The following is a 12,358-nucleotide window of genomic DNA, read 5'->3' as shown; positions in this document are numbered from 1 at the left end:
TGCTCCTCCTCTCAGCTATGATGAAACCTTGGTCATATTACCGAATTGGATTTTAGTTTTCTCATCTGTAATACAAGAATAAAAGCATCTATTGCTTAGAGTTTAAATGGGATGATTTATACAAAATGATATGCAAAGTACCCTGGATGCTCAAGAAATGTTAGTTTTGCTAGCCTTTTATTTATCCCTTGAGAAATTCTAATAAAGAAGAAAGAAGTTTAAGCAGGCATATGGGCAGTTTAGTATTATGAAGAAACAGATAAACTGAAAAGCAGAAGAGAAAATTTCTCATCATAGGTATGGAGAGGATTGTAATACTCTTCCTGCATTGAACCTGGGATACTTGAGCAGAAGGCAGTTAGTTTATAAACATCAGCACATCAGAGCACTAACATCTTATGCCATTTCCCAAAATGAATGACTCCAATAAATATCTAGAGCCTCTGTGAGAGTGTATGGATCAGAAGTTTTATTGATAAATTTCTGTAAGAATGGGTAACATTTATAAAGAATTTACACAGGGGTAAATATTTACCTTTCTACAAAATTTGGATCCCTAGAAAAATGAACACATAATTCCCTGACAGTTATGCGTAGTCTGGTTTTTTACCCTAGAGTGGAGTCGTATCTATTTGTCTGGCTGACAATTTGCCTTAGGGTGAGTGTACTTGGAAGGCATGAATCTCTTTTTAGTGTGATTCAGTTTTGGTATTCCTCTCTTTTGTGACATTAGGATTTTTCAAGAATAAGGTTGATTATGTGATTTTCACTTTATGCTTTGACGTTAGAGCCTAACTATCATATAAATTGTGGTTACACTGTACTTTGTTGAGCAATTTTAAGGGATTTTAAGTGATGGTTTGTTTCCCAATACTACTTTTAAGTTTTTTAATGTTTAATTATTTTTGAGAGAGAGAGAGAGAGAGAGACAGAGACAGAGAGACAGAGCATGAGCAGGGGAGGGGCAGAGAGAGAGGGAGGCACAGAACCTGAAGCAGGCTCCAGACTGTCAGCTGTCAGCACAGAGCCCAAACAAGGCTTGACCTTGTAGACCACGAGATCATGACCTGAGCCGTAGTCGAACGCTTGATCAACTGAGCCACCCAGGCACCCCTCTCAATACTGCTTTTAAATAAATCAGATGTGTTTCTTCTTTGTGCATTAGTAGATAGATGATGTTTTTTGACATTAAAATTTCAAAGTTCCGCACTGAAAGTGCCCAAGTCATCCCGTGTTTCCAGTGTATAATACTGAGTGAATTTTTTAAAAACACATAGAAATTGGAAGCAAACCACCAAGAACATTGCAGGAAAGATTAAGTGATTAGCCAAAAAACTGAATTTCCTTATGAATCTCATGACTAGTGTTAATATAAGCTACAATTTGAAATTATTACACCTTTGGGGATAAAAATGTTTAGACTTTAAGCATAACGAGAAACTATAAATAATTATAAAATATTCAATAACTTAAAACAGTTATAAAATGATTACTAGTACTTTATAGTCAAGATAAAAATGAGACCATTCTTAATAGCTGTGATCTCAGGAAGTAATCTGGTGTTAAAGGCATTGAAAATAAGACTCACATTTTACAAATACGATCAACATGCACATGTAAAGAAAAGATATTTTTGGATTTCCAGAAAGAATTCAGAATTATGCTCCAGCTTTCACAATGTTGGGTTACTTAAATGAACATCTACAACTGAGAAAGGAAGCAGCAGGTGCATACCAAAGGTAAACTCTACATTTAATTAAGAGTCGTCTGTATTTATCACTTGGCTTTTTAAAATTTGTTTTCATTTCATGAAGAAGGTGCTACACAAATGTTCTGATTCCTTTCCTGATCTCTAATTATCTATCATTACATTTTTAAAAATTCAGTTTTAAATTTTCAGCTATATTTTGGTTTCTGTTGCTCTATCCGAGAGAGACAGGAGAAAAAACAAAAATCAAACTGAAAAGTCTCCCAGATTCTGTTTTAAAAAAATCTCTCTCTTTATTTTAAAAATGTGTAGGTTCATTCAGAGAAGAAATGAGAACATTATATTTGTCTGAATCGCTTTAAGATCTACTGTATTTTATTCTTTCAATACAGTTTTTGAATTGCTGTGTGCCAAACATTGTCCTTGACACTAGCAATTGAGCAGTGAAATAAAACAGATGCAGGCTCCATTTTCATGGAGCTTCTGACCTGGTGGTGGGGAGACATATCATAAGCTTATAGACATCTGTGATGGTAATTGCTAAGAAAGAAAATCAAAATGGGGTAGAGGGCCAGGGAGTGTTAAGGCAGGCAGTGAATTTGAGACAGGTTTAACAAGCATAGGCTTACTAAAGAGGCAGTTGAGGCTTGGCCTGCATGAAGTGAGGCTATAAGCCATTCAAGAGGGCAACAGCATTCCAGGCAGAGGAACGGCAAGAGCACGTGCTCTGAAACAGGAATGCACTTGCCGTGTTGAGAAAACAAGGACCGTGTGCTCGAGTGAAATGACCAACCAAGAGGGTGGTAGGCAATGAAATCGACTTGCAGGTTTATTCTCTGCAGATTAATTGATGGGTGAATAAAAAAATGACGCTGTTGGGGATACTAGTTGAAAAGTTAAAAGACCTAACTGCATGTATCATTGCCTGAAAAGTAAAAAATAGGTACTTAGAAGAAACTTTGTCATACACAAAGTCATTGAGGTGTCCCAAGCGCTTTGCCATGCTCTTTCATGGATCTCCTGGCAGTTCAAAGGGGTTATCACTAGATGGTACTGGAGGCTATATAATCAAGAAGTTCTTTTTTATTTTATTTTTTATTTTTATTTTTTAACATTTATTTATTTTTGAGAGACAGAGACAGAGCATGAGCAGGGGAGGGGCAGAGAGAGAGAGAGAGGGAGACACAGAATCCGAAACAGGCTCCAGGCTCTGAGCTGTCAGCACAGAGCCTGACGTGGGGCTGGAACTCACGAACTGCGAGATGATGACCTGAGCCGAAGTCGGACGTTTAACCGACAGAGCCACCCAGGCGCCCCAAGAAGTTCTTTTTTAAAGGTATATGTGGAAGTTCATGAAAAGCAACAATTCTGTGTCTTTCAATGGCATGATAAGCTTAATATAAACAAATTGTAGAAATATGGTAGAATACAACAGTGAGCAGGATTTTTAAACAAAGAAGATTAACTTCAGAGTGCTTGCCATTTTATTGTATATACTCTAATCACAAATAGTGTGAATCTAACAACTAGTTACACCTTCAAGTTAAAATAGCAACTCCACAGTCATGTGGATATGCACCAGTCTTCCTTGACCAATCACTGCTGTTGTTTTCTGCCTTAGACAAGTATTTGAGGCTTGAAACCACAAATTAGGTATAAATCTAACCAGTATAGTATAGTATAGTATAGTATAATAATGTGTAATACTGCCTTAGAATTCTTTGGCAAATATTTGTTTTTCATGTAACATCACTTGAGTGTTTCTCCCTAGATCATCCTTTTTAAACAGAAAAGAAAATAAAAAAACAAAAAAATCTTACTAAATATCCAACTCCTATTAGTTGTTAAGACATTTTTCTGCTTTCCCAAAGGGGACTGAACACAAGATAAAAATGAGACAAGTCATGTGTTGATGTATTTATTCTAAGCCTTTAGGGACTCCTGATAAATCTTTTCTTTCTTAACTAAGTATTGCTTAAACATTTTTCTATATGTAAAAGGTAAGTGCACATGAAAGCACTCCATTTCCTGGCTTCCTAACTTAAACCACTAGTATATAAATATTTTTAAGATTGTTTGCTGTATACTTGAGTTAATGTCAAAACTTAAAATAGTGATACCATTGTTTCCTGTATTTAGATTAAGTTTTTTTGGAATATTTAAAACTCACGTGTGATGAATGATTTCACTAAATAAGAGATCACCTTATTCAAGTTCCTTTCCTGATAGTCTAAAATCTACATATTAAGTGTTTTTGGTGTACCAACTTATTAATATATGAAAAAGTTGTTATAGCTGACATTAAAGAATTAGGTGAATGAAATGAAGAAAACAAGAATCTGTAGATTCAGCTACAGAAGAAGAGTAAAAGAATGCTGTTTCACAGAGTTAATTTAAAATACCTGCCCCCCCCCCTTTTTTTTTCCAGGGCAATGTTATTGTTACAAAGTGTGGAAGACCAAGATACTTATAATGTTACAGTAAGAAATTATGGCAGATTATTATGGTAAGCATATTTTTCCCCCATTAATTCTGTGAATCTGTCAGACTTTTCTGGTGAAAGCTATGGGACTAGTGAGGTAGTGATGAATCCAGAGTAATGGAACATGTAGAGATGAGTGGGCTGATGATTATGTCCGCTGGATACATAATCTCCTCAATACTGGGCTCTGTTAATACTTTCCTGTTCCTCTAACGGTACCTAATGGCACTGTGCTTTAGTGAGAAGCAGATTTAGAACTGATGGTTGTGGACTATACAAGAGAACATTTCAAAGAGAGGCGTTGCTGTCTGTATAGTAGAACCCTTGTTAATTGGAAGAGAAATTGGACTTATTCTCATTTGCATGCTATATATATTTACACTGGGAATGGACTTTAGAGATCCATTAATATATGTATTAATGTATGTATTACATACCTTAAATAAATTAATATATTTCATTAATTTGTAATTAATATTAAATAAATTAGTATTAAATAATACATGTATGTATCCATAAACAATCTAAGGTAGCCAGCCCTCTTTCCTTCCATCAAAAAAGAAAAATAAAAGCCCTTTTAAAATTTTACAAAGGGGCGCCTGGGTGGCTCAGTCGGTTGAGCATCCAACTTCCTCAGGTCATGGTCTCGTGGTTCATGGGTTCGAGTCCTGTGTTGGGCTCTGAGCTGACAGCTCAGAGCCTGGAGACTACTTCAGATTCTGTGTCTCCCCCTCTCTCTCTGCCCCTCCTCTGCTCATGCTCTCTCAAAAATAAATCAACTCTTTCTCTCTCAAAAATAAATAAACATTCAAAAAATAAAATTGTGCAAAAAATTTTTTGTGTATGTATATTTTGGGATGGAGAGAGAGCTGTATAGCTTTTTCAGATTCTCAAAGACTTTTGACTGGAAAAGAATTTTAAAAAAATGATTAAAACCTAGGTATTTTAGAGAATAGAATTAGGTCTGGAGAACAGAAGTGTTATGGGGCAGTGGGGGGAAGGTTTTTGGCTTCAGTTAGAGAGGTGTTCCTCAAGCTGAAAACTGCCCCCAAATTGAATGATCAAAACTGTAGTTTGATATTTTGAGATTAGTGCCTATATCTTTTAAAGAGATACATGCTAGAGATCTGAGGTAGCCAGTTATTTTCTTTTATATTTGTGTAACTGAATAATATCCATAGACAGGAAAATACTATTGTTCTGACTGCTCTTCCTTCCATTTCTTTTAAACTGTTTTGTTTAGGAGTTGATAGAGTTTTGTTATTTCTAAGATTTTGTTATAGCAGAAGATAGGTTATAAGAAATTATATGGAACAAGTATCTGTTCTCTTTAGTTTTGATATAATGTAAATATTTTAGAAGAAAATCTCTATCTCCTATTGAAAATAGATCATCTTTTTAATTTGTTTTATTATGAAATACATTAAACATGCAAAATGCAGTAGGTAGTATAGAACATAATTTAATGAATAGTCACTGCTCAAATATAACAGATCTTAAAATTGTCCATTGTCTTCAGGGTGTTTTTTTTTTTTTCTCTTCCCAAAGAAAAATTTACAAGTAAAGTTGAAGCCCCTTGTGCCTTTTCTAGTTCTATTCTTTTCTCTACAAAAGTAATCACATGTTTGAAGATAGTGTTTTTTTTTAAATTAATATATGTATATATCCATGAACAATTTAAGGTAGCCCTCTTTCCTTCATCAAAATATTTACCAAAATTTGAGGGTTTTTTTTTATTTTAAAAACCTTAAATTTTTTTGCTTTTTAAAATCTTTCACCTTTATGAGAACTAATTTTAGAACCAAAGATTGTATTTTTAGCTCCCACACACACTCCTCAAGATTAAAAGGATTTTCTAAAAAGATTTCCAATAACACATTAAAAATAGAAACAGCTTGTGATTATAGTGATGGATACCAAAAATAAGAATCTCAAAGACACAGTGTATCATTTCCAGGTGATGGCAGCTTCTCCTCATCTTTAAATAAGCAAAACAATTATTTTTTTGTTGTTAAAAAGTATTGTACTTTTATCATATGTAACAAGTTTTACTTTTCTTCCTATTAAATACAGAAAAGGTAATCTATAGTTTTGTCTGTGGAATTTAGTGTATCTTTATACTTCCAAAAAAAAAAAAAAAAGGATGTGCAGGGAAACACTTTACACGAAGGCTAGGTTTGATTTTGACTAGGTATTTTATGACTTTAGTTAAGCTTGTCAAGGATGCTTGGACAATACTCATAGGGTAATATTCAACCCACATATGTAGCTTAAAGAGTTCTGTATAGAAGTTAACTTGAAATTATTTTTATAACTTGGGATTTTAGTTCAAGTTCGTTAATAAGAAAGACTCTGTAATTTAGCCAAACTAATCACTTTCACATGTAATTTAAAGGAAGCAAAATTTGAAGTTAAATTACCCCAGTACATCTTATTTGAAATAAACAATACACCTTTTATTTTATCTTTTCTATAGCCTTAACAGTGATAGATGAGGTAGATGAAGGTATTAAAAGAACCTTAGTATCTCTCTGTATTTTTATGATGTAAACCAAAAAAAATTTTTAATATTAAAAGTAAGTTATGTTTTGCTTCTTAGTTCCATTGGTGAATATGATAAAGCTATCCAGGCTTTTAAGTCAACACCTCTTGAAGAGTTAGAAGACATCATAGGTTTTGCATTGGCTTTATTTATGAAAGGTCTATATAAGGAAAGCAGCAAAGGTGAGTATGTTGCTTGATGCTAAAGGACACATCTTACTTTTCTAGGGCTGAGTGGAATTTAATTACAACAAACTTACATATAGAAAGATGGAACATTGAAATGGGAACAGGACTTGCAATGTTTATTTAAATCTGACTAGTAACCAGGAATGACACTAGGTACTTTTTATCTGTTTCCTTATTTAATACATTATTTTGATGAATAGGCCTTATAGCAGTGTAATGAGCTGAGTATTTATCTTTATTATTTACATGAGGAAACTGAGGCCAAAGATCACCTAAGGTAGAAATACGCGTTACCACCTGAAAGCAGGTCTTTGCTTAAGTGTAAATTTCTGATAAATGAAGACCTTAACCGTTGTTAGTAATAGTGTGTTTTATTTTCTCCAGAAATGCTTATTGAGTACATTCTCATGTATATATAAAGACCCAATCTATGTGTGTGCAGCTCATTTTAAGTATCTACAGCTTGATGGAGTTACTGGTATGCATGTGAGAATTTTCATGATATGTCATTGGCTACAAGTCTTCACATCTCTTAAAGACTTCCCTGTAAAGATAGAAGTTGGGGAATGTCCCACAATAATCCTAACGATATGCCCAGTATCACCTTGGGCCAGCTAAACCAAGTTAGATTATTATAAATGTTTGTTCTGTCCACTTGGAAATAAGGGAACAATAACATGTAATTATAGTTAGACCTTTAAAAAGTAAGATTAGAAAGGGAGAAATTTCACTATTTGTCAATCAAAATTGTGTTTATATTGTTTTGTTTCTGTTTCCAACTCTGGGTAATAGCCTATGAGAGAGCCTTGTCTGTTGTTGAATCAGAGCAGGACAAAGCGCATATCTTGACAGCTCTAGCAATAACAGAGTATAAACAAGGAAAAATGGATGTAGCCAAGACATTGCTATTTAAATGGTATGTATGGTTGACATCACCACTTAACCAGATACTTAAACATTGGATTAAAAATTGGAACAATGTAAAATGAGGCTTTTAATGTTGGATCTTTTTGGTGAACAAAAAAGATGGGATTGAACCAGTTGTGAACTGAAAATCATAGGTGGAGCTAGAGATCATGGCTTAATTCTTAGCTCTGGATCCATCCAGTCCTTCAAAAGCATCCTGTACTCTCTGTGTATTATTTTTTTGTTTAAAGAGTAATCGAGGGGCTCCTGGGCCTCGGTTAAGCTTCCACTTCAACTCAGGCCATGATCTCACGCTTCCAGAGTTCGAGCCCCACCCACATCGGCCTCTCTGCTGACAGCTCAGAACCTGGAGCCTGCTTCAGATTCTGTGTCTCCCTGTCTCTTGCCCCTCCCCCACTCACACTCTTTCTCTCTCTCAAAAATAAACATAAAAAAAAAAAAAAGTAATTGATCACTTGATCTAATAAGATGTTAAATCTTTAATGAAGGCATTTCTAACTGGCTTTTTTTTGTTGGCCTCTTTGGTCCCCAAAGAGATTTCTTTCTCTTTCTTTTTCAAGTTAACCTGATAAAATAAAATTCATTTAAAATTAAAACTTAAAAAAAAAATCATAGCAGGGGCGCCTGGGTGGCTCATTTGGTTAAGTGTCTAGCTCTTGATTTCAGCTCAGATTGTGATCTCATGATCATGAGTTTGAGCCCTGCATCAGGCTTCTGCTGAGTATGGAGCCTGCTTGGTATTCTCTCTCTCCCTCTGTCTTGCCTCGTCCGTGCTCACACTCTCTCTCCCTCTTTGTCTCAAAATAAATAAATATTTAAAAAAATAAATAATAAATAAAAATAGAAAAATTATACCAATATAACTTGTACCTATTTCTATATTTTTGGAATAAATTAATACAATAACAGCCTATGGTATCTATGGTTATTTACATGGTTATATGGTTAATTATCTAAAACTCAAACCACAAAACGCTATTTGTACTTGTTTCTAAAACTTAGATATAATGAACAGAAAAGAAATTTGGCTGTTGCACTGTGGAAAGCTCTTGGTATTTTTAATGCTTTAGACATTCAGGGAAATTGCTGTCCCTAGAAGCCAAGGAATCTGTTTTATGTTTATCTTAAATTTGAACTTAGTTTGGTGAATCTTTAAGTAAATTGCTTTTTTACTAAATGTTAAATATGTTTTAATACTTACAGACTAGTGTACTTTGGCTAATAGACAATTAAAAATGTTTACAGCTCTATCTTAAAGGAACCAACCACAGAAAGCCTTCAAGCCTTGTGTGCTCTAGGATTGACAATGCAGGATCCTACACTGTCAAAAGCGGCGCTTAATGAATTACTGAAGCACATCAGACAGAAAGACAGTAATTATCACAAGTGCCTTCTTTCTTCAGCAATTTATGCACTGCAAGGCCGCAGTGTGGCAGTGCAGAGACAAGCATCTAAAGCTGTTCACAGGTAAGTTCTGTGCTTGTGAACTTGGAATAACTATACTTGATGAGCTGATCTTTGACATTGGGAATATAAATGTAAATATAAAATCAGGTAAACATATGTATTTGGAAACCAGAATGTGGTTTTATGAAACTGCACTTAGGACCAGGTAACTAACTATACACATTATTTCGTCTATAAATATTTTTTTTTTTAAATTCAGTTGATAAGGAGGTAAGAGAACAGAAATTTTGCACTTAGGTTAAGGCCTGAACCTCATTTTAATACAGAGGCCCTTGTTTATTCTTTCATTTATTTATTTTTGCCCTTATTTATGCTTAAGCTTATGGTATTGCCCATTTGTTATCTGATACTGTCCACGTGGATGGTCTTAGGAATTTTTTGGACACTCAAACATTCATTAATGTCTTCAAAATTTAGAAAATAGAAAGCTGTTATTACTAGTAACAGTAGTTATTTGTTTTATTTTCGGTAGTAAAGTATTGTAAATGTAGTTTGTTTTCCTTCCACACTTTTCATCTCCTTGTGTTTTCCTTGAACACAACATATTAAATTTCCTTAGCTTTTCTTAGTCTCATGGCTTTGTAATCATCGTATTACTGATTTCCCCTCTTATTTTCATAAGGACTCTTGATGTATATAGGAGATATGTTTTCTAAAAATTAAGGCGCTTTAATTCACACATAGACAATATGAACTTGTTTTAGATGTCGACAAGATTTTGAACTTAGGTACTAAATAAAATGTTGGTTACTTTTACGTTTTGTGGTTAAAGTGTCTCCCATCTCTAAGCCTTCTGCTTTTGATTATCTCTGTAGTAACCCAGCTGATCCTGCTCTTTGGTCTCTGTTGTCCCGAGTAGTTGCTCAGTATACTCACCGAAGTGCAAAGGTGAGTAATGTTCTAAATTCTGGCAAAAAGATAAAATAATTTGTGATGTAGTGAATAATATAATTTTTTAAAGTATTAGCATTATCATTCTGGGAAACAACGAATACAGCCAGATTTTCCATTAGTCATTTAACAAGCAGTACACTGAGTTTTTTTCATGTACTATTGTACTAGTTCTGGGCAGGCATTATGAAAGATACAAAGAAGTAGGTGGACTTTTTAATACCTACAAACTATGTTAATGGCTATGTAGTTAGGTTATGTTTATAATGTTGCTATTTAGGGAGAATTAACTATTGTGTTTCTGAATCCCAAAAGATGGTTTTATCTAAAAGTTCCTTAAAGATAAGAAATTAAGAATGAGAGGGGCGACTGGGTGACTCAGTTGGTTAAGCGTCTGACTTCGGCTTGGGTCAGGGCCTCCCGGTTCATGGGTTCATGCCCTGCGTTGGGGTCTGCGCTGACAGCGTGGAGCCTGCTTCGAATCCTCTGTATCCCTCTCTCTCTGCCCCTCCCCTGCTCACACTTACTCTGTCTCTCTCAAAAATAAATAAACATTAAAAAAAGACCTAAAAAAAAGAAATTAAGAGCTGGAACATTGGTAATGTCTAAAATCTAAAAATGTGAATCACAACATGAAGTCATTCTTTTTTTTTTTTTTTAATTTAAGTTTATTTATTTTGAGAGAGAGAGAGAGAGAACATGTGAGTCAGGGAGGGACAGAGAGAGGGGGAGAGAGAATCCCATGCAGGCTCTATGCTGTCAGTGCAGAACCTATCACAGGGCTCAAACTCATGAACTGTGAGATCATGACCTGAGCTGAAACAAAGAGTTGAATGCTTAACCAACTGAACTACCCAGGCACCCCAAAGTCATTGATGTTCTATGAAAGGAATTATATATTATATTTTAGTTCACAATAACCAGATATTTTTAGGAGTCTATAAACTATTTTGTTAACTTCTGTGGTTACTAAGCCCTTTCAGAGTTACTTAACTGGTTGGTAAACATAATGGTAGTAGCTAATATATTTTGAACCTTATTACATCTAATAATTTCACTGTCTGGAGTGTGTGGGGGTCTGTTTTTATTTTTTATTCCTACTGGTTTTCACACATGGTAGTACAAAGAACCTAGAACATCATCATTATTACTAGAATAAAGTACTTATTATGCACCAACTACTGTATATATTTTGTCATTTAATCCCAACAACCATATGAAGTAGCTCCAAGTAATGTCCATTTTATAGAGGACACATGAGATGTAGATATTAAATAACTTGTGCAAAATCACAGTGTTTGTGGTGATGGATCATCCCAGATCTAACTCCTGAATCCTCCTACTTTCTGTGTTTCTTTTTTTCTTTTTAATTTCCTTTTTTAAATTTTTATTTATTTTGAAAGAGACAAAGAGAGCAAATGGAGGAAAGGCACAGAGAGAGGGAGACAGAATACCAAGCAGGCTTCATGCTGTTAGCGCAGAGCCCAACGTGGGACTCAAACTGACAAACTGTGAGATTATGACCTGAGAGCCAAAATCAAGAGTTGGACGCCCAACTGACTGAGCCACCCAGGCACCCCTGTGTTGTTTTCTTTTTTTTTTTTCCTCTTTTATTTTTTTTACATTTATTCATTTTTGAGAGACAGAGAGAGCAGAAGCGGGGCAGGGGCAGAGAGAGAGGAATACACAGAATCTGAAGCAGCTCCAGGCTCCGAGCTGTCAGCACAGAAGCCGACGCGGGGCTCAAACTCACAAACTGTGAGATCATGACCTAAGCTGAAGTAGGATGCACAACCGACTGAACCACCCAGGCACCCTGTTTTCTTTTTAATCCATCTTCTATTTGTTTAATGTTGACGTATTTTTTAAAGTTTGTTTTTAGCGTTCTTTATGTGGTAAATATGATGTGCAAAACATTACTGATACTCCAATTCCAATATAAAATGAAGACAACAGTATACTTCTGAAATAAAATGAAATCATTCTTATAATTCACTTTTTTTTTCCAGGTAAAATGTCTGGTTGAATTTTTAAAAATTAAGGATTTCAAATTGACTTTCTAAAAACTATGATATATATATTTTTCTCATTTTTAGTATTGAGTTGATTATTGAATCAGTGATTAGTTTCAGGCTCTCTGAACTTTGGCTATT

At 34.6% G+C, this 12,358-nt stretch overlaps 1 protein-coding gene across 4 annotated transcripts in view; it reads left to right on the top strand.

Moving 5' to 3' along the window:
* SKIC3 (SKI3 subunit of superkiller complex) overlaps nucleotides 1-12,358 on the top strand; it is an 88,036-nt gene that overhangs the window by 45,235 nt on the left and 30,443 nt on the right. For all 4 annotated transcript variants that reach the window (XM_015065404.3, XM_027037714.2, XM_053224987.1 and 1 more), the window contains 6 exons: nucleotides 1,646-1,739; nucleotides 4,137-4,214; nucleotides 6,790-6,914; nucleotides 7,713-7,836; nucleotides 9,093-9,314; nucleotides 10,130-10,202. In XM_015065404.3, the coding sequence (XP_014920890.2) occupies nucleotides 1,646-1,739; nucleotides 4,137-4,214; nucleotides 6,790-6,914; nucleotides 7,713-7,836; nucleotides 9,093-9,314; nucleotides 10,130-10,202 (716 nt within the window). The remainder of the gene's footprint in view (nucleotides 1-1,645; nucleotides 1,740-4,136; nucleotides 4,215-6,789; nucleotides 6,915-7,712; nucleotides 7,837-9,092; nucleotides 9,315-10,129; nucleotides 10,203-12,358) is intronic.

This window comes from Acinonyx jubatus, chromosome A1 (assembly GCF_027475565.1).
Source record: "Acinonyx jubatus isolate Ajub_Pintada_27869175 chromosome A1, VMU_Ajub_asm_v1.0, whole genome shotgun sequence".
Classification (NCBI taxonomy): Eukaryota; Metazoa; Chordata; class Mammalia; order Carnivora; family Felidae; genus Acinonyx; species Acinonyx jubatus.
Note: the sequence above shows the minus strand (reverse complement) of the source record. Positions and strands in the feature narration are given on the sequence as shown.